The sequence below is a fragment of the Aspergillus fischeri genome, genomic scaffold (genome assembly GCF_000149645.3).
Source record: "Aspergillus fischeri NRRL 181 1099437636259 genomic scaffold, whole genome shotgun sequence".
Lineage (NCBI taxonomy): Eukaryota > Fungi > Ascomycota > Eurotiomycetes > Eurotiales > Aspergillaceae > Aspergillus > Aspergillus fischeri.
Genome location: NW_001509766.1, coordinates 332,783 through 352,643, shown reverse-complemented (window position 1 = coordinate 352,643; position 19,861 = coordinate 332,783). Strand labels below are relative to the sequence as shown.

At 49.9% G+C, this 19,861-nt stretch overlaps 9 protein-coding genes and 1 non-coding gene across 10 annotated transcripts, besides 3 other annotated features; 5 read left to right on the top strand and 5 right to left on the bottom strand.

Annotated features, from left to right (window-relative positions):
- Positions 1 to 5: 5 nt before the first annotated feature.
- On the bottom strand, positions 6 to 408 carry NFIA_113050 (uncharacterized protein; the record flags this gene model as incomplete). Its single annotated transcript, XM_001262673.1, has 2 exons — positions 6 to 73; positions 147 to 408. 2 exons carry the CDS (start codon positions 406 to 408, stop codon positions 6 to 8), a joined length of 330 nt encoding a protein of 109 aa, XP_001262674.1.
- Positions 409 to 2,287: 1,879 nt separating this feature from the next.
- NFIA_113040 (ABC transporter ATP-binding protein) lies at positions 2,288 to 6,593 on the bottom strand (the record flags this gene model as incomplete). The annotated part of the gene is made up of 9 exons (XM_001262672.1): positions 2,288 to 3,287; positions 3,338 to 3,867; positions 3,915 to 4,087; positions 4,141 to 4,705; positions 4,750 to 5,347; positions 5,406 to 6,007; positions 6,057 to 6,275; positions 6,337 to 6,414; positions 6,465 to 6,593. 9 exons carry the CDS (start codon positions 6,591 to 6,593, stop codon positions 2,288 to 2,290), a joined length of 3,894 nt encoding a protein of 1,297 aa, XP_001262673.1.
- A 282-nt stretch (positions 6,594 to 6,875) lies between these two features.
- Positions 6,876 to 6,898: a microsatellite.
- Positions 6,899 to 7,486: 588 nt separating this feature from the next.
- Positions 7,487 to 8,981, top strand: NFIA_113030 (transcription factor domain-containing protein; the record flags this gene model as incomplete). Its single annotated transcript, XM_001262671.1, has 4 exons — positions 7,487 to 7,820; positions 7,874 to 8,157; positions 8,214 to 8,699; positions 8,760 to 8,981. 4 exons carry the CDS (start codon positions 7,487 to 7,489, stop codon positions 8,979 to 8,981), a joined length of 1,326 nt encoding a protein of 441 aa, XP_001262672.1.
- A 414-nt stretch (positions 8,982 to 9,395) lies between these two features.
- Positions 9,396 to 9,954, bottom strand: NFIA_113020 (MAPEG family protein; the record flags this gene model as incomplete). The annotated part of the gene is made up of 3 exons (XM_001262670.1): positions 9,396 to 9,605; positions 9,658 to 9,781; positions 9,833 to 9,954. The coding sequence occupies 3 exons, from the start codon at positions 9,952 to 9,954 to the stop codon at positions 9,396 to 9,398; spliced, it is 456 nt and encodes a 151-aa protein (XP_001262671.1).
- A 486-nt stretch (positions 9,955 to 10,440) lies between these two features.
- On the top strand, positions 10,441 to 11,685 carry NFIA_113010 (uncharacterized protein; the record flags this gene model as incomplete). The annotated part of the gene is made up of 2 exons (XM_001262669.1): positions 10,441 to 10,543; positions 10,589 to 11,685. 2 exons carry the CDS (start codon positions 10,441 to 10,443, stop codon positions 11,683 to 11,685), a joined length of 1,200 nt encoding a protein of 399 aa, XP_001262670.1.
- Positions 11,686 to 11,921: 236 nt separating this feature from the next.
- Positions 11,922 to 12,640, top strand: NFIA_113000 (putative GPI anchored protein; the record flags this gene model as incomplete). The annotated part of the gene is made up of 3 exons (XM_001262668.1): positions 11,922 to 12,047; positions 12,109 to 12,245; positions 12,304 to 12,640. The coding sequence occupies 3 exons, from the start codon at positions 11,922 to 11,924 to the stop codon at positions 12,638 to 12,640; spliced, it is 600 nt and encodes a 199-aa protein (XP_001262669.1).
- A 129-nt stretch (positions 12,641 to 12,769) lies between these two features.
- NFIA_112990 (putative GABA permease) lies at positions 12,770 to 14,594 on the bottom strand (the record flags this gene model as incomplete). Its single annotated transcript, XM_001262667.1, has 5 exons — positions 12,770 to 13,560; positions 13,613 to 13,982; positions 14,084 to 14,177; positions 14,240 to 14,424; positions 14,478 to 14,594. The coding sequence occupies 5 exons, from the start codon at positions 14,592 to 14,594 to the stop codon at positions 12,770 to 12,772; spliced, it is 1,557 nt and encodes a 518-aa protein (XP_001262668.1).
- An 835-nt stretch (positions 14,595 to 15,429) lies between these two features.
- On the top strand, positions 15,430 to 16,900 carry NFIA_112980 (uncharacterized protein; the record flags this gene model as incomplete). The annotated part of the gene is made up of 5 exons (XM_001262666.1): positions 15,430 to 15,615; positions 15,669 to 15,773; positions 15,837 to 16,061; positions 16,119 to 16,378; positions 16,513 to 16,900. The coding sequence occupies 5 exons, from the start codon at positions 15,430 to 15,432 to the stop codon at positions 16,898 to 16,900; spliced, it is 1,164 nt and encodes a 387-aa protein (XP_001262667.1).
- A 730-nt stretch (positions 16,901 to 17,630) lies between these two features.
- Positions 17,631 to 17,679: a repeat region.
- Positions 17,639 to 17,679: a microsatellite.
- On the bottom strand, positions 17,678 to 17,749 carry NFIA_112970. Its single transcript has one exon. It is a non-coding gene; the product is annotated as a tRNA-Arg (tRNA).
- Positions 17,750 to 18,127: 378 nt separating this feature from the next.
- NFIA_112960 (FAD-binding oxidoreductase) lies at positions 18,128 to 19,222 on the top strand (the record flags this gene model as incomplete). The annotated part of the gene is made up of 3 exons (XM_001262665.1): positions 18,128 to 18,354; positions 18,476 to 18,644; positions 18,743 to 19,222. The coding sequence occupies 3 exons, from the start codon at positions 18,128 to 18,130 to the stop codon at positions 19,220 to 19,222; spliced, it is 876 nt and encodes a 291-aa protein (XP_001262666.1).
- Between the last annotated feature and the right edge of the window lie 639 nt (positions 19,223 to 19,861).

The window sequence follows — 19,861 nt, the reverse complement described above, 5'->3', positions numbered from 1 at the left end:
CGGTATTAGACCAAGTCCATAGAGCATCCGATGGCATTTGCATAAATGCAGCAACAGTACATGGGTTTGGCAACTGTTTAGCGCAATTAGCCAGCATGTCAATAAGCTAGTAGCGCTCCAATACTTACCTCTGTCTGTGGTCTAACAGGCCGCGGCGTACCATGGGTCGTCTCTCTTGCAGTAGTCTATGAACTTCTTTACCTTTTCTGCGTCTTCAAGGTAGCAATAATCCTCAGCTGCGCCATAACAATAGCACATGCTGGCTCCATCAGCGACTTCCGAGCAGATCTCCACAGTTTTGGAGTAGTCGGATGATTTAGTTCCCTGGGGATTCTTGCACCGGTAAGCAGGGTCCTTGCAGGCAGTGACAGCTGCAGCAAGTAGAAGGAAAGTAGCTAGAAGCTTCATGATATAAATAGCAAGAGAACAGTTGATTGATTGATTGAGAAGTAAGAAGACTGGATTCTCGATTTTGTGGCTTGTGTTGGACTCTCTAGGTTGTTTTTGGGACAATGGCAGAGGACGGATCACTGAATTTATAGGTTTTGGCTTTCTCGCTAAGAGGAATTTGTCTATAGTCATATGCCCGCACATGCTACAACAGACAGGGCAAGATGCTGGCCAGTATCATGGCAGCAGTGATGTATTCGGGCGGGTGGCGGGTGGTGTCAGCCGGGGCGCACGGCGGTCCCGAATAGGATAATTGACTCGCTCTCAGTTTATGCCTCAGAGCTCTATCAACAATAAGGTGAAAGTTGCCCGAGCTGATTGCCTCCAGGGCGCACGGCGGGGTCACAGAATTCTTGGTCTAGATCGTAAGGCCAGATGGCTTGGTAATCACCGCGCCGGACTTGCGATACAGTCTATGCTCAACGTCATTATTTAGCATCCTGTCGAATGGAATAGAGAAAGGATGAGACGTATCTGGATGGACTGCAATTTAATTACGGAAGAGGTCTTCTGCTACAGCGACCATAATAGGAAAGTCTTCTCGCATGTGCCGCCTCAGACATTGACAAGCTGAGCAAATCAAATATGTCTCTATTTTGATGCCTCTAAAGAATGGTTTTAAGTATAGCTTGGTTAACGGCCGCCCCCGCTGTAGGAAGTAGTCAAGGGTGAAGCTGCACATTGGAGCCCGGTTATCTCAACGCCACGTAGACGAGGCCAGATTGACTCTTGGAGAAACCGTCCACTTCCTGGAAGGTGGTGGCAAGGGTAGCACCCCAGACGAGGGCAGGTGTATAGTCCGCCGCTCCTAGTTCTCTCGAAATGGTAGAGTCGTAGTCCCCAAAGAAGGGATGAGGCGGAAGAGGTCGATCTGATTCTTTAAAGTTATAGTAGATGCCATATGTAAGCAGGGTACTAGTAGTTATAGGATCGGCTACTTAACTATAAGCGCAAGGGCCGTAGTATAAGAGATATAGTTAGTTTCCTATATTAGAGGCTTAACTAGTCAATCGTACATTTCGTTGACTGCCTTAATCAGGGCCGGTCCTTCTCTTGGGGAGATGGTGAGATTGGCACCAGCGCCGTTATCCAGGAATAGATTGACAAGATCGAGGAGACGAAAGGCAAAAGCAGATAGACAGTCTAAAACTCCAACGGTGGCAAAACCTAATATTGACTGTCAGCGGTGATGAGGTGACATTTTAGTGGTGTAGTATCGCTAGTCCGTAGTCAATCGAGAGACTAGTAATTCGTCCAGACGGGATTGGATCTTTTGTTGCTTATTTCAGAGGCTTATGGAACAGCCTTGGAAGCTAAAACCAAGGCCAGGCAAAAATATGGTGGGTAGGGCCCTGCAGTGGTCTTTATGCGCAAAGGCGACATGTGGGGTGGTCGTCGTATATAATTACATCGGCCAATTAGCGACACTACCAATTCCCTTTTTGGGAACTTTTGATCTTCTCATGAGGAGTATAAACTAGGAAAAGTATCTTCTAGCCAGTTTTGGCGAGCGTAGTGTGGAACAATTGGTCATGGGAGGATGAGGTTGAGTGATCAGTTTGATGACCAGTCACTAGGTTGGCTCAATACGAGTGGCAGCATTGGCAGAAGGTAGTATAGAGGGAGGATTAGATGTTTGAGGGGAGTATAAATCACAGTCGGCGATCTGATATTAGGAATTGAGTGGTAATCTATGTTACAATAAGAAGCCCCCAGGGATAGGGCCAAGTGAGGTGGTCATCCCTCAAATACTGCTAAGGTATCCAGGCGCGTGTGAATTGGGATCACCTGTCAAGTGCATGCTCCTGACACTACGCATACAAAAGTTAGTAACGGCTTATGTCAAAAATCGAAGGCTACTTACCATCTGCCAATACGTCCCCTTAGCCCGGAGCAGTTCCTGGTGCGTCCCCTGTTCCACGATCCGAGACGCTTGGCCGGCATGGGCTGTCCCAAAAACGTAGATAGTATCTGCTTTCTGGATAGTAGCCAGTCTATGAGCAACCGCGACGATGGTCAGACTCCTCTTTTGGGCCAGACGTTCCATAGCGCCCTGCACCACCTTTTCTGACTGCGAGTCCAGGCTCGAAGTTGCCTCGTCCAGAAGCAGGAGTGACGGCTTCCGGAGCAATGCACGCGCAATACAGAGTCTTTGACGCTGGCCACCGCTGAGCGATGTCTGTGCTTTGATGCCGAGCTCCGTGGCGTAGCCTTCTGGAAGCGATGTAATGAAATCATGGATCTCTGCGTCTTTGCATGCTTGGATAAATTCCTCCTCGGTGAACTCCGACTGGTCGAGGCCGAGGGTGATGTTCTCGCGAATACTGCCTTCGAAGAGGCGTGGCTCCTGAGCGACCAGCGATAGTTCCCTGCGATAGGATGTCATTTCAAGGGTACGGATGTCTTCGCCGTTGAAAATGATCGTGCCCTGCGACGGACTATAGAATCTCTCGAGGAGTGAGATCACAGTGGTTTTCCCGCAGCCGGACGGTCCGACGAAGGCGACAAACTGTCCGCTCTGAATACTAACATTAAGTCCAGTGAAAAGAGGGACATCCTGTGAAGGGTATCTAAAAGAAACGTCACGGAACTCGACACTAGCCCCCGTCCGGTCCCCGCTACGCACGACTTGTTGCTTTTCGATGCTCGCGGCGCCGAGCCCCCCTGGTGGCGGGCGCGAGTTCAATATCCTGTTCGCGGATGCAGCGGCTTGAGCAAAGTTGGATGCGAAACTGAAGAACTGGCCGGCCGATTGTCCGCCCTGGATGATCGCCATAAATATAACGAAGAATGAGGTCGGTTGGTATTCCCTGGAGGCGAGAAGCTGCCCACCATACCTGTAACCATCAGTAACTTTCTATTGTAGCTCTCAGGGAGTAATACGAACCAGAAAGTGAGTGCCATTGCGCACAACTCCACGCTATCTGAGAAAGCGAATATCAGAGTTGCGTATCTCGCCTTGCGGAAAGCCTTCTTTTGTTGTTCCCGCAAGAGTTGGGTGTATCGATCGAGGATGGCGTCCTCCATCGTCAAGGATGAAACTGTCCGAAATGCATCAATGGCTTCCGCTGCAAACTGCGAACTTCCTGCGTAAACCGCGGCATTCATTGCCTCGAACTGCAGTTCATATCTGATGCGCATAAAGGCAGCCAAGAATGTGCATGGCAAGGCGGCAAACACCGTCACCAGGCTCAGCTTCCATCCAAAGGAAAAGGCAATTGCAATGCAACCTATCATGCTAAATGTTGAAATGAGAGGCAATGCACCATTTAGACCGATAAGCTCTTGAACCTGCTTTGGATCGGTTGCGAGGCGGGAAACAATGGAGCCAGAAGCGTTTTCGCTCAAATCATGAAATGGTATAGGCTTCGCAAGGATGTTCTGGAAATACTCCTTTCGGCATGCTTCAGATATCCTCTATTTTGAATTAGCGTGAGCAGCATAAATGGGACATATGTACCTACCACTGAGAGAGAATTGGCAGTGAATCCCACCGTAGAGTAGAGAACCCCAACGGCGAGCGCGAGGAGAAAGAACATCAAGGCCCAAAAATTGGCGGCATCAACCAGCTTTTGGCCCGTAAACCGAAACACTTCGATGAGCTTTGCGAATAACCAGCTCTGAAGTGGAAAAGCCGCTATTTTCGAAAAATGTTTAGCTCAAAACCCATAAATTGTAGGATTAACTTACTTCCAGCCCCAGCTGTGCTGATGAGGACCGCCAAGTACAACGGCCACCGCGCACGTTGTTCATACAGTAGCAGCCCGATAGTCCTAATAAACCCTCGACTTTTGTCCTGGATGTTTTCTTCATCTTGCAGCTTCTCTTGAACAGACATGGTGGGAGACTGGGCCTCTTCGTGTAACTCGAGCATCGCGTTGCCTGCGTGGCTGTCGTCTTCTGCCAACAGTTCAAGCCTTTGAGCGTTGACAAGGTCGCGGTATACTCCACCCTCTCGCTGGAGGAGCTCCTCGTGTGTTCCCTCCTCGACATTCACGCCTCCTTTCATAACAACAATATGATCTGCTCGTCGAATTGTGGAGAGCCGATGCGCAATCATGATGGTTGTGCGGTTTCTGGAAACCCTATCAAGGGCTGCCTGTACGATCTTCTCGCCGCGAACGTCGATGGCACTCGTCGCCTCGTCCAATATCAAGATCTTTGGTTCTTTCACGATGCTCCGAGCGATAGCAAGGCGCTGTCGCTGACCGCCACTCAATTTGATACCGCTCTGCCCCACAATGGTTGCATAGCCCTGTCACAGTCAGACATGCCTAGTTATTCCAAAGACCAACATACTTCTGGTAAACGCTGAATGAACTCCTCAGCAAAGGCCTCTCTACAGGCCTTCTCGATCAGTTCCCTCTTCACACTGTCAGGCTCCTTTTCCCACTGTGTTCCGATAAGGCCAAATGCAACATTGTTGAAGATGGTATCATTGAAAAGGAAAGGCTCCTGCTGAACGAGTCCAATCTGCGATCTCCACCATTTCAGGTCCAGACTGTTGATATCATGCGGCCCAGCGTAGATACTCCCTTGGTTCTGGTCTTCTGGACTCATCGCCAACTGATACCATCGTTCTATCAGGGCAACGATTGTGCTTTTCCCCGAGCCAGAGGGACCGACTAATGCGGTTGTTTTCCCATTTTGAAACCGAATGTCTAGTCCTTTGAGAACAGGCACGTCTGGTCGTGTAGGGTACGTGAAGCGCACATCTCGAAAAATTATATCGACATGGGCTGAGGCATCGGGTTCGCGAAGGCCCCCGGCATCCACCTTTTCGGAATCGATCAACTCGAAGAATGAGCCCGCAGCGCTGGCGGCTTTGGACACGATAATCAGGGGCGATGCGATATTCCCTAATACACTTACCACGATCATGACAGAGAAGAACACTCTGTCGGTATATTAGAAGTTGGCCAAGCCGGGTAATCGAAGCGAGGGGATATACCTACGTGATGACTGTGTTGATCTCCTTGATGTGGCCCTCCCTGTATAGCTTTAAACCAAACCAGAAGGCGAGGGAAAAGCTAGCGTACAGAGCAAAGAACACCAAAGCAAAGTGGATGCCTAAGATGAAAGACAGCCCATTTCCACGTTTCCGTGCTTCTTCCACCCAGGTGGCATATCTTTTGGAAAGACTTTCCTGGGCACCGAGGGAAACCACGGTCCGAATAGACCCAAATACTTCGGCCGCAATTGAGGAATGCTTCTCATCTGCCTTGTCGATCCTCTGCTGAATTTTCGTCATGATCGGTAGAGTCACACTGCAGCCGACAACCACGAAAAGCAGCGCAGAACTTGTGACGAGAGTCAAGGCCCATGAATACTTGAACGCGATGATGAACGCTGCGAGTAACAGAGCGACGGATTGAAAAAGAATGGCGAGCTTGTCCGATATGCTCTGCTGGATTGTATTGGACAGCGTCGTGATGGTATTCGTGACTGTGCCCACCGAAACTTGGTCCACTTTACTGATCGGCTGGGAGAAGAGGGCCTGGACGTATTCCAGTCGAATAACAGCTGATACTCGGAGACCGGTGACGCGAAAGCAGAACTGCAATGGTGAGTATATATCCATCGTTCTCTTTGGAGTTCCCACCTACCATGGAGAAGTAGGTCAGGCAGAATTTCGCTATGAACAGGTACACAATGTACAGACTGTCTGAAGTCAGCACATGAACAACAAGACTCTTTTGACCTTTATACCTCAGTTTGTTGACGGACGCTTTGAATTGCGCTTCGGTGACGCTTGTGCCGGGCATGAAGTATCCATTGAATTCACCGACAAGATTCCCAAACACAATGTTCATCAGGGGTAAAGGCTGGTCGAAGATATGAGTTATAAGGTTATGTGTTTTCCGATACAGCTCTGTAGTAACATACCACACCGGACGCAATAGCTGATATCAAAGCCACGGCTAATACAAGGCGATCTTTCCCGGTTGCGTAGGAAAGGGCTCTCTGCAGTCTTGTCAGTGGCATCGCAAGCAATCTGGGGAGACACTTCGTACGAAATAGTTACCCAGCGAGGCAGTCTGCGTGGGCTTTCCATCATTTTTGCCTTCGCTCTTTTCTTGTCCTTCCAGCACTGCTTGTTTCTCGGTCGCACTTGCTGCAGGGCCATCTTCGGAGCTACCCATTTTGAAGTACGGTGGGAATAGTTGGCGGACGAGAAGCCATCGGAAAAATATAGATGATAGGGGATGAGAATGTCATTAAATAATAGATACGTCGTCAAAAAATGGAACAGGAGTTGAATACGAGTTACCCAAAAAGGGAAAGACTTGGCGTTCCAGGCAGCATCGGGGTTATATGTGGAGGGGCCGGGGGGGTGAAGAAAAATTGCCCTCTATTACCCTGGTGAACTTCAGGATAAGCATAACTCATTCCCTATATGACAAAGTGGTAGCATCGAAGTGGGGATAGTAATAATAATAATAATAATGAGCTTAAAAGGACGCTCCAGAGAGGTACGGGGGCCGGACATTCGGGGATTTCTGGAAATCCGGGCACCTGAGGCACTAAGATCATGTGCCGCCGGGCTTTCGGACTCTGCAAATTCCCCGCTTTCTTTCTTACCTCCTTCAACCTCCTGATGGTCTGGAACAGCGATGCCTTCAGAAAACCCACCCAAGCGCATGTCTGTATGTAATCTGTAATTCTGACTACGTTTACTGGAGCTAAGAGAGGTTTAGTGCACCCGTTGTCAGGCCAAGAAGGTGTCGATCTCAATGTTTCCCGTCCAGAACTCATATTGACCTGCAGTTAGATCCGATGCAATAGAGTTGAGCCTCGATGCGACAGATGCGAAGCTGTCGGTGCACAATGTACATATTTGCCGCGAAAAGCACGATCCAAAAATAGACGGTTGGTCCATACTCCATATATCCAAGGCCTTTACTCTACATAGCTTACATGTATCAGTGGCCTCCATGACAAACAGATCCTTCGGGAAATACTCAGGCGTCTAGAACGCTTGGAAGATCATTGCAAGATTGGACAAGATGCAGACACCATAGACGTGTCTCGTTCAATGTCTGTGTCCTCGGGCGACTCGGACATGGATAACCCAAGGTCGTCACTAGGCCCCGACCTGATGGACGAAGACCAGTCGCTTATCCCCAGCGCACGAGACGTTGTGCATAGCATGTTGAATGGAATCAAGGATGACAAAGACAAGTTGCTGCTTACGTCAAACGTCTTCTGTCTACTACAGCATGTTCAATCCCAGGTTTTCAAAAACGAAGCTTGCATTAACGCGATAGCGGCTGCAGTGTCGGAGGTCTCACGCCTAGAGGACAAACAAGAAAAAGACGTGTCGGTTCCCCCACATATTCCAAAGGAACAAGCGAAGAAATGGGTACATCGTTCGTTACCATCTACCATTAATTGACGTTCCGTTCTCTAATCGATCCTGCAGTGTACTATGAGTCGTATCAATTTGAGGGGTTTCGGATTCCTTTGGAGAAGAGCTTTCTCTTAAGCTTCCCGGACTTACTGGAGATACGTCACGTCAGCTTGGATGCTACGTCAACACTCATTTATTACAGTGTGCTGCTTCAAGGGATTTTGATGGATCCAGATAACACTGTGCAAAGGGGTGGCATCGTACGATCGATTTATCGGACAAGCATAGGATTGGTGGACAGCTGGTTGGATCAGATAAAGAATACCCCAGAGGACCTGTTTGCCGCTTTTCTGATGGTGATTATAAGCTCAAAACCTTTTTGTGAGCTTCACTTGCTGACGATTCTTAACAGATATCGATGGCGCTGGAAGGCTGCAATAGTGAACTCTCGTGGAAGATCTTCGGTCACGCCTGCAGCATTGCTAGGGCTCTTGGATATTTCTCCCTTGATGGGGACCCTAAAGGGCCTGACGGACACATCGGTCCACCGCAGGAGTCCTCCCAACACAGAAATGAGGTAGAGCGAAATCGAATGCGATTCGAATTTTGGCACCTTCTTCGGACCGACTGCCTTTTTCGTCTTTCATTTGGTAAACCAGCGCTGCTCCCTGAAGGGTCATGGGCCGTTAATCTTCCTGACCCCTCGATCACTGGCGTCGATGATGCGTCGACGCACTTCATTCAAATACACTTCCTGGCATCGATGCGTCTGACATTAGTTGTCCTGAAATACTTGGGCTGGGTGAAGGCTGAGTCCGATCAGAATGCAGCTACATACGATAGTTGGCTGGATGATCTCATCACCGAAGTGGAAGCAATCTTGGCTGACTGGAACGTTGTAAGTCACCATGTCTGCTCCGTATTGTGGATATAGTCCTTTTCAACTTACGCAGTACAGGAGGAGCTCATGAGTAACACCAAAAATCTTATCGACACCTGGTTCTGTGCAGACATTCTGTTCACAAGCTACAGGATCATTATTGTCCTCTCACAGGCCAAGAGTTGCAATCGGGACAGCTACCACTTGCCACGGCACACGGTAGACCTCGCCAGAAAGTCTCTGAAGGTGTTTCAATCTCTCATGGGTTCGACGGTGCGGTCATTCTGGGGTATCAGGTAATTCACCTACGGTCTTCGGATATCTGAGTGTCTCTGCTTACACACCATATGCTGCAGTATTCTGTTACTACACCAATTCACATTTTTCTTCGTTTTATGTATGGACATAATCGAGTGCCAGGAACCGGGAAATAATGAAGAAGGCCTCGCCTTAGTGACATGGGTCAACGATTTTGCTATAAAGGCAGCGGAAAATCGACCGGAGCTGGGACCGATTACCCTTGTGACAAGATCAATGACTGCTGCTTGTGAACAAGTACATCTGGGCCGCTAGCATTGTGAAGTGATTTCTCAATCTCGAAGACTGCTTCCTTCTCAAACATGTCATTGACAACCAACATATTATCTACTTTCTTGAGACGCGGAGGCAACTAATGTCGCAACTAATGTTGCATTAGACAACATTCGATCAACATCACTCGGCCTTGTTCAGAACCCTTCCAGCTTGAATCAATCCCCAAATCGGGATTGATACGCTCCATGCCCACACACCCGTACGCAAATAGCTGACAGCCTCAGACTTGGCTCCCATATACAGAGCCGTATACAAGAGCCGAGCGCCGATATACTCCAACGAAAGTGTGTTCAAATCGCTCGTGGGAAGTTTGGCCAGGTTTCCAGCGAGCTGTGTGATATGTATTAGTTTGATAATATTTCTTGACACATGCGCGCCTTACCATTGCAGCAGCAAAAAGAGGCAATCCTTCCATCGCATTCAGATGTGCTCCTCGGGCTTTGGCGAGTTGCTGCCAGATCTGGGCTGGAAGGCGGCCTTTGAGATTGGACAGATTCTCTCGCGGTCTGTACCATACTATTAGCTGTCTGGTGTTTGATAGAGTTGCTTAAGCATACACAATGTTTGTAGCGTGTTCCTTGGCATTGGCCATCATCTTGACATAGTAATAGCCGTGAGGGAACAGACCGACGGCGTACGCCGCGGCAATTGAATGAATGGAGTAATTGTTCTGAGACATTGATAATTGTGGTCTTTAAGGACTCAGTGTATTGATATTGATTAATTTCTGAGTTTCCCGGATTAGATTGATGATGTTGTTCTGGTACCCCTCCATCCCGAATTCATTGACCTTATATAGCCATTCCTCGATACTAAAACCTCATAACGGTCAACATAACGTTGCTCTCAAACATAACATGCAGCTTGGCCTGCTTAATTTGGACAAGCAGACGGATACGAGGTGTCTGTAAATTCCTATTGCATCGTCCAATCACGGTCAGAGCGCTAGATGAGTCTCGTGTTTCTAACTATTTCCACGCATTCTACCAGCCATCATCAACCGGAGCACACAGCAAAGTGCGTGTCCATAACCATAACGTTATGACTCCCCCGCTCATTCTTCGTGTCCTTGTTTCGCTTCTTCTCGCAGACTTCTTTGCTCACATCTCTGTCACAACTCAATCTGCTCTGCTCTGAGAAACAACTCTCTTGATTGGCCAATAAAATGCCAAACAAGCGTAAGCGAGATATTCCCGCAGTACCGGACATCACCGAGGATCCGGCGGAGCGAAAACGAGTCCTGGGCGTGCTAGCTCAAAGAAGATACCGTATGTAGTGAGAACCTATCGCTGAGCTGCTGCTGACTCCTGCAGGTGAGAGGAAGAGACAGCAATGGCAGGCTCTGCAGGCTCGAGCGGAGAGTCGCACTGGCTCTGAGGACGGGCAGCCCCAAGTCAGGGACGCTCCGTTGGCTTTGAAAGCAGCTGCTGAAACAAGAACGATCTCGGACCCGGCTGACGTTGGTGTCTCACACGCAGTAGAGGATATCTCATTTGACAGTGAAGGTCCATGGGTTGGCCCCTCCCAAATTATGCCCGAACTCATTGATCAAAGCATGGATCTTATGCCAGACAGACTTTCTTCAAGCCAGTTTCTCTCATTTCCGCAATCCCCACTATGGCCTTTACTTCCTTCTCAGGAAGTTCCCACAATGCCGTTGTCTGCCGTAGAGGATCCATTCTCCTGTTTCTCACCAGCAGCTTTCCTACCGGATATGCTGCCCTCATTTCAGTCCACTCAGAGCACCAACAGCCCTGGAGGTGATTGCAGTCTTTCGGACCGGCTTCAAACATACCAATCCGCGACATTCTCCTTCCCAGATGACCACCTGCTGGAGATCCCCTCTCTCACGCTTCTCAATGCCGCAATGAAGGTAGCCCAGCGGTTGAATATTGCTGGCATACTGTGGGACCTCACGGCCATGAGCCCGTTTTACCAAGGACCCGAGAGCCAGACGACGATCTCCTCGCCACCATCTTTATTGTCTGGCTCCTCATCGCCATCCTCAACAGCATCTGGTCCCGACGGAACCGACGATGTCATCGAACTTCCCCGTCATCTTCAACCGACTACCTCTCAGCGACTCATCCCTCATCATCCCATTCTGGATCTCCTTCCCTGGCCGAGTACCCGGGATAAACTCATCCAGGTGTTCCATCTCCCGCCGGAGATGCGGCCAAAGTCTGCGCAGGATCCCATTGGTCTTCTTCGGTTTGTCTATGATATGGAAGATGTCAGTGGAGAGGGAATCAAAGTCCGGGGCGGGGATCCATTTGCCCCAGAGGCGTGGGAGGTTGGACAGGTGGTTTTCGAGCGGTGGTGGTGGGCTTTTGATGGGGAGATTGTAGAGCGGAGTAATTGTGTGAGGAAATGGCGGGGGGAGAATCAATTGATGATGAGGATTGAGTAAAGGTGTCTCTTATTTTCGTACTCTGCTCTTTATATCTATACAACTCAATCAACTGTTTAGTGCAGTGCATAGTTATCTAGTTATATGCAATATGATGACTAATTTAGCTTTATGCAGATCTCTGTAGTCAAGAACTTAAGGTTTTTCCATTTCCATCTGATGCCCCTGAATCAGATCAAACATCATACTTTCTTTTGAACCTCATTGATCAAGTCTGTCTTTACCGTATCGACATAATGCTCGCATATCAGCTTCTCCTCAGCCTGGCCGCCGCCGGCCTGGTGTCAGCCCAGAACACCGTCACCTCCATGTTGATCTACGGCGCAGACCCACAGCCTCTTGTCGCTTCCATCGTCGGTAGTGTAAGCTCTCACGAGTCATGTCAATTCCCGACCTCAAAAACAATCTGACCTGACCTATTAGGACGCCACCGCAACAACATACAGCATCAATTGTCCCCCAGGCACAGATAGCTCCGACTGCGGCATGGGCCCCGGCCTGACGCTTGTCGCCGGTCCCACGACCACCGTGTTGAAGATGGATGAGCCGGTGGAGGACTTGTAAGTCACAAACTCACAACCTTGACCTGATCTGCGAGCTGATGGTTGATGCGCATAGTCATTGGACCGTCAGCTGCTCTGTTGGCGGAACGACCACAGGCGTGTGTACCGAGACGGCCAGCGGCGCGGGGGCGAATTTCCCTGGTGTTAGTTCCTCGACCTTTTCCAATGATTTGCCTCTGATGGCGGTGACTATTACGGCTGGTTCTGGTGCGGGTGCGGGTGCGACGCCGGCGACTGCTAGTGCTACCGCTACGACGGCTGCGACTGCTTCTGCCTCTGGAAAGTCTACTGCGTCGGAGGATGCGAGTACCGGGGGAATGCCGCGGGTGACTGGTAGTGCTGGTGGGCTTTTCGGGGCTGCTGCAGTGGCTTTGGGTGTGTTTGCTCTGTAGTTTCCTGATGTAGCACACTGTGTATACGCATGCAAATTTAAGCAGGAATGAACTTCTGAAGATAGCAAGGAAGTAATATGCATTACCATTGTATATATCTCATCCAAGGCTATGCCAGGTTTCATAGAACTAACGTCGGTCCTCGTGAGTGACAATCGTCGGACCCACCCACTTCTTCCGTCCGCGCACCACCCAGTCCACACAAGCGAAGATCATGACCGCCCCAAGGACGGGCCCCGCATAGTTCATATTCTCGCGAGTAACAGGCACCTGAGCTGGGAAGGGTAGGAAGATGGAGACATAGATTGCGAATGCAATCGCGAAGAGGTTGACGGGGAGACCCCAGCGGCCCATGTGGAAGACACCGCGGGGGATGTCCTGGGGCTCGCGGAAGCGCTTGATCACCAATAGGATCAGGGGGATGATGTACGAGAAGTACAGGCCGAGAGTACTGATGGAGAGGATTGCATTGAACGCGGCGGTGGATCCGATCTGGATGAACGACAGGAGGACGACGACGGTGGCGACGAGGAACAAAGCTCGGATGGGGATCTTGTGCTTCCGGTCGATGTGCACGAAAAAGTCGGAGAATGGGAGCCCGTTGTCACGGGCGAAAGCCCATGTCAGGCGAGTGACGGATGCCAGGCCGTTGAACAGCGCAATCCAGCCGGGGAGAAGACCCATGGCCATGAGGATATTGACGGCGGTCTTGGACCTGGTGGCCTGGTAGACGATCGTGATGATTGGGTATCCCGTCGGGGAGGTCAGGGCCTCCATGTAATCTCCCATGCAGTAGAGGACGGCGATGGCGTATCCGAACGCCATGATGCCGTTGGTGAGGGTTCCCCAGATCATGGACCTTGGTACGGTCTTTGGGGCCATCTTTACCTCCTCGGCCATGTGGATGACACCGTCCACGCCTAAGATTGTCAGAGATTTATGCTTCTTGAACATTATCTCGGTGCTACTCACCACCCAGGGGCGTCACCACGCCCAGAAGACCAACAGCCCAAGCTACGCCTGGACTGGACCAGCCACTGATTCCGCTGACAAAGGTATTCCAAACAAATTCATCGGGATTGCGAGGTGCAAGCGCGACAAGGACTGCAATGGTCACGGGCAGGAAGACGATGTGCATGATACCAGCTGCTACCTCGATGACTGCCAGGACCCGCCGGGCATAAATGTTGATGATGATTGGGATGATCAAGACTGCCCACGTCAACAGCGTGCCCTGGTATCTCTCGATGTGATAGCTTTCGCGGTTGAATGAAACCAGTCCCAGTATCTGGTTGCCAATCATGAAGGGCGCCAGACAGACCAGGGAACACCAGGAGAAGACCTGCTCAGTTAGCAACATATTGTGTGATGAGGACAACCAGAGTCATCATACCGTGACCCATCCTGAAAGTTGTCAGCTTGATCCGTATCCTTAATACAAACAAAAGACATACCCTGAAAGAAACTGAGAAAAAGTCTGTGACTCTTCGGGCTCAGATTATAGGTCCAATGGTATTGAGCACCTGCTGTCGGGTTCCTGGATATCGATTCAATCCGATCAGCGTGACATTCGACAATAGAAGATGGAAGCGGTCTTACACAGAGGCAAGTTCGGCCAGTGATGCTGCAACCGCTACACTGCCAATTGTGCTAAACACCATTCCGTAAACGATTGCTGATGGCCCGCCATTGAGCAATCCGGCCGCCATACTTCCTCCCACCGTCTCCCATGAAGCCATCAGGGTGGCGGAAAAGGCCAAAGTCGAGAAGAAATTCAGGTATCTCTATAGTTAAATAGTTAGCCAATGTCATAATCGGCCAGGCGACCAATACGAACCTCGAGCTGGTTCCGTTGTCGGAGCTCTTTACTCCCAGCTGGCAAGCCATTGTCTCCATTGGATCGGCCAGATTGAACGTGAACATTGCCCTTTAACTCGACCTGCTCAAACGCCATTTTGGTAGAGTCTGTTTTGCAGTAACGAGGCAGAGAGACTCGCGACCTTTAAGCAGATAGGAGGGGTTGGGATGAAAGAATACAGAAAAGTTTTAAAGGAAATCATGCCGGACAAATTCGACCAAACCAAGGGGACAAGGGCATCATAAGAAACCTGGACCGACCTCCAGTCGACGACAAAGACATTATTAATATTGTTAATATTATTCTTGTTCTTCCTCTTAGCGAGCAGTGGTCAATTCCTAGATAGTGTACTAGACATGGGGGGCAATGTTCCACACACTGCCCCTCTCAAGGACTGAGAAACAGAGGAATTGATATAAATTAACCGGGGCAATAACCGGGACAATCTAGATGGGGTAGACCATCCGATCCTTGTTCGATTAGTTGGGAATGAATGGTCTGGAGATTCAATCGAGCGACTTTAGCGTTGGTCCGGTCACTTTTAGGGCCACTTTAGGAGCACTCCGATGCGTCCAAGGATGCACGAACAACCCGCGATGGCAAGATTCCTTCCGAGTTGCACGGGGGATTTCCTGATATCCAAGATATGCATGCACACACGAGCAAACAACACCGATTATTAGCGAACTCAAGGAGGAGGCAATGTCTCGTCTGCTCGTGCGCCAAGGGACTTAGCAATCATTGATCCCAATCACCTATGGCTTGCGTTTGGCGCAACAGGGTACCCTTGCTAGATCGTGACTCGATCAAGAAGACCCTAAATCCTTCGGAAAAATTGATGCCACCATGGAATAATGAATCATAAAGAGCGCTTCTCATCACCCACAGCTGTGTAGTGTAGCAATGAGGGTCTGCTCGCCTGGGTTTGACAATGGAAGGCGTGTCTCGGGCTCCTCCTTTTGCATCAATCACGGACAGTGATCATGGTGCATACCTTCTTCTCGTCAATGTCTCCTTGCTGATTGTGCTGGCCTTCTTTATCGCGGCCAAAATAAGCTCGTCGATCTATCTCAAGCGACGGCGAACGACGACCAGTTTTCCAATCTACGTCGGAACGGTATGCCTGGTAAGACTTTAAGTAAAGGACGACACTGATTGCGAATCCTCCAGGTTGTTGCCATCATCCAGACAATCATACTCCAATATGCGGTCAAATACGGCTTGGGGAAGAAGCAGGGCTCCCTGGCCGCGGACTCTTTCGAAAAGTACAGCAAGGTATTTCAAAAGCGCCAGGTCTGCCAGTGCTCTCGATCTATCTAATCATTGGTCTGTGAACAGTACAACTACGCTGCTCAGCTGCTTCATATTATCCCGGTCGCCTTATCCAAACTATCGACGACGCTCTTGGTGCATATGTTGACCCCGCAAAGAGGTTTGCAAAAGGCATGTCTTGCCACGATAGGAGCAATCGGCGTCTGGACAGTCTTTGCGCTGTGTGCAATCGCTTTTCAATGTCCCCTGCCAGATGCGTGGTTGTATAGACCGGATCGTTGCACGGCAAAGGTATCTACTGATTTTCAATGGGCAGCACATAGCGAAGACCTAGGCTAATCATGCCAGGGCGCCTTGATGTACCTCGTCGCAATCATGAACATCCTGACCGATGTGGCTGTCCTCACCCTTCCCTTCTTCATGATGCACAAGGTCCAGATGTCTCAAGGGAAAAGAGTAAAGATTCTGTGCGCATTTTGCACAAGAGCACTGTTGGTCGCCCGACATCGTACGAGTTATTCCACGCTAATGGAGACACAGTGCCGTCTTGCTCACAATCGGGCAACTGGCGACACTCCCACAATCCTTAATCTCATCAGATACTACATGTAAGCTGACTCCGGCTCCATCGCCCAGAAGCAGGTCTAACTCAAGCAGGGTCGACCGTGATACCGTCAATCTTTGCCCAGTAAGCCATTCCCCGAGTCACCAAGTGGTCGCGCGTCTAGCTTAACTCCTCCAGAGCAAACATGTACACGAACCTCATCGCCGCCTGCATACCGACTCTATACCACATCTTCGCCGGGCTGCACTCCGGCCTCATCACGACCCGACTACCAGACAATGTCGAGCTCTCCACACGACGGAAAGGAAGCAGCTACGGCAAGCAGACGCCGCTCAGCGCCGAAAAACGCCGCAGCATCTATACAGGGTTTGCGTTTGGAAACGGCGACTCCGTCGTGACCACCAACGTGCGTACAGATTCCCGAGAGGGCCGGCTGAGCCGAATCCCCAGTGATGATAGCGGAGGGACCAGCGCCAGCACGAAACAGTTGACGATGGAATCACGCAGGGACGGGGTGCTCAAGACAGTGGACATTCACGTTCATGCGGAACACGATTCGGATTAGATGAATGACAAGGTAGTGATAATGCCATTTCCGCCTAGACTACAAGGCCGGCCTCGGCTGGATGTAATTTTGTTAATAGAACAGGCCATCTGGGTACTGTAATCTGTTGTTAATATGGCCTGCATGGCGCTTGCAGGGATCATTGCAAGGATATATATAAGCGACGGTCGTGCGCCGCGCGTGCTAATCCACAATGGAGCGTATATTCCGTAGTAGATAATAATACAGACTTGCTCTCGAGTCACGACCAAGTGTCCTCGGTTCCTTCGCGGTTAGTAGGTCTCTTGGTTGTTTCAGACAACGTGATAGGAAAATAATAACGACGGGGTTATCAATCTAGATCCCAGAAGTCTTTCCAACTTCCGACTGGCTCCAAACTGTTATAATCTCTCTCCGACAGAGGTACCCCTATGAAGCATCTGCGACCGCCCTTCGAATATTAGAATGTATCCAATAATAATGAGAATTGCAATTGCGGCGCAATCATTCCTTGTTACTTGACAACATGGGTTATATCATGATTGCAGGGGCTGTTCTTGATGTGAATATTGGAGAGAATATTGACCCCTTCAGGTTGGAGTCATCACCAAGCTTTGGGTGTCAAAAGAATATAAGTAGTAAAAAAAAAAAGATATTGCTCCATTACTTAGGAAAAATTTGTGTAGACTCATCCGATGGTGCATTATTATCATTGTCAAAAGAACGTGTAGAGTTAAGGTGGTGGGAGGGCGGAAAAGGAGAAAGAGAAAGAGAAAGAGAAAGAAAAAGAAAAAGAAAAGCCCTACGTGGGGGTCGAACCCACAACCTTCAGATTAGAAGTCTGACGCGCTACCATTGCGCCAGCAGGGCTGCTGTTATATCAACTCGCAATGATTATTGTTAGATATGGCAGCCCTATACTATCGTACTATTCGACAATCACCAGGCTTAGTAGTCACTTGTCAAAATCTGTCGCTGCGAGGTCATCAGTGATTCTACTTGCTCTCAATTAACTATTGACGAGATTTAAGTCTGCACTTTTATTTTCATTTCACTCGTGACTCAGTCTGTGCTTCTGAGGTTCAGCATCACCGTAGATGGTCCATCAACACTGGAGTTTTAGGTACATAAGGACGTGGAGGATCGGCTTAACATATTCCCGTCCTTCTACAGAGACCTGAAGGAGGTAAACAAGCCATGTGCCAGTCTCTAACTGTCACAAGAGTATGTGCGATTGATTGACTCATCATGAAGGCAAAAGCGTCAATTGCCACAGCCTTATTGGCATCTTCCGCTTTGGGTGGAGCCTCAGCCGATGCAGTCGCGGTTCGTCAGCATCTATACGCAACCTATCCCAGTCTGACCGTCTGGGATCCTCTCAGCTCCTATGGCGCAGAGACTAGCTCAAATAGAGACAAATACACTTCCGCTCTTCAAGGGTATTGGAACGCAGTGAACGCCCGGAATCGTCCTGCGTGCGTCTTCTTCCCTCCACTGCCGACGAGGTCTCGTATGCGGTCCAGCAGTTGAATAAGTACCCGAAACTCAGTTTGCGCTGAAGTCCGGGAACCCTAATTTCAACGTCGGCGTGTCTAGTACCAATGGTGGTGTACTGATCTCCTTCAACGAAAACCTCTCTTCGGTGACTCGCTCGGCCGATGGGGAGAGCTTCAAAGTCGGCCCAGGTGCTCGATTGGGCGACGTATACGAGGTAACTGCCAAAACAAATCAAGTGGTGGTTGGAGGGCGCGTGGCCAATATTGGAGTTGCAGGGCTCACCCTCGGAGGAGGGCTGTCGTACATTCGTCGCAATATGTGAGTAGCCTCCCCAGAGTGTGATCAACAGCCGCCCTGACCGAATAGGGATTGCCGTGCGATAATGTGCTCAACTTCCAAGTAGTGTTGGGCAACGGGACCATCGTCGATGCGAATCGCATTTCTCATTCGGATCTCTGGTGGGCATTGCGAGGAGGCGGCAACCGGTTCGGCATCGTCACCAAGTTCACGTTGCAAGCCGATGACCTCGGCGACAATGGACAGGTCTGCGGAGGTATCCGATCATACTCCGCCGACAAGCGACAAGTATTCAAGGCCCTGTCTACCTTTATCCGGGATTACCCAGATGCCAAAGCCGCAGTTATTCCAACCTTTAGCTTTGGGTCGCCAGGCTCAAATCCGACGATAGTCTTCTTCTATAATGGTTCAACGCCTCCCGCAAACGCATTCTCCGGGCTGGAGGATGTCGAGCCAATCCTAGACACCACAGCGACAACGACCTATGTCAATATAACCAACCAAACGGGGGGGCTAGGCCAAATGGATTCAGCGCGAGTGCTCGGGTGAACACTTTTCCCAGCATGGAGCCCGAGAAGACTAGCCAGCTGCTCGAAGCTCATTTCCAGCTGTATCAGAATCAGATCAGAAACATCTCAAGCAGGGATATTGGCATTCAGATGCGGGTCTTCACCCCCCAGCCTCTGTCAGTTCGCATCACACAGGCCTCTGCAGATGGGGGAGGGAATGCTCTTGGGTTAGACCCAGCAAACGGCGATCGAATCTGAGTGGAGAATAATCTGATGTGGATCAATCCTGTCTGCAACGACGCGTGTCCGGCGAATCTTCGCGAGATAGCAAATCAAGCCATGTCGGATTTCACCAGCACTTTTAGGGATGAGACGCCGACGAATTATGAATCGGGTGATATAGGATTCATCTCGTAAGTTGCAACGGAAAGAAGCTCCTGATGAACAATTGAGTAACGACAGTAGATTGAATCCTCTGTTTATGAATGACGCGGCCGATGATCAGGAGGTCTATTCCAGCTACGGGGCGCAGAACAAAGCTCGACTGCAACAGGTCGCCCAGGCATACGATCCTGCAGGATTTATGAAGAGACAGGGTGGATGTGCTCTAAATTGATGATAATTGATCCCTGCATTTGGTATGAAGGATGAAAATTAGACGGACCCGAGGAGGATTTGC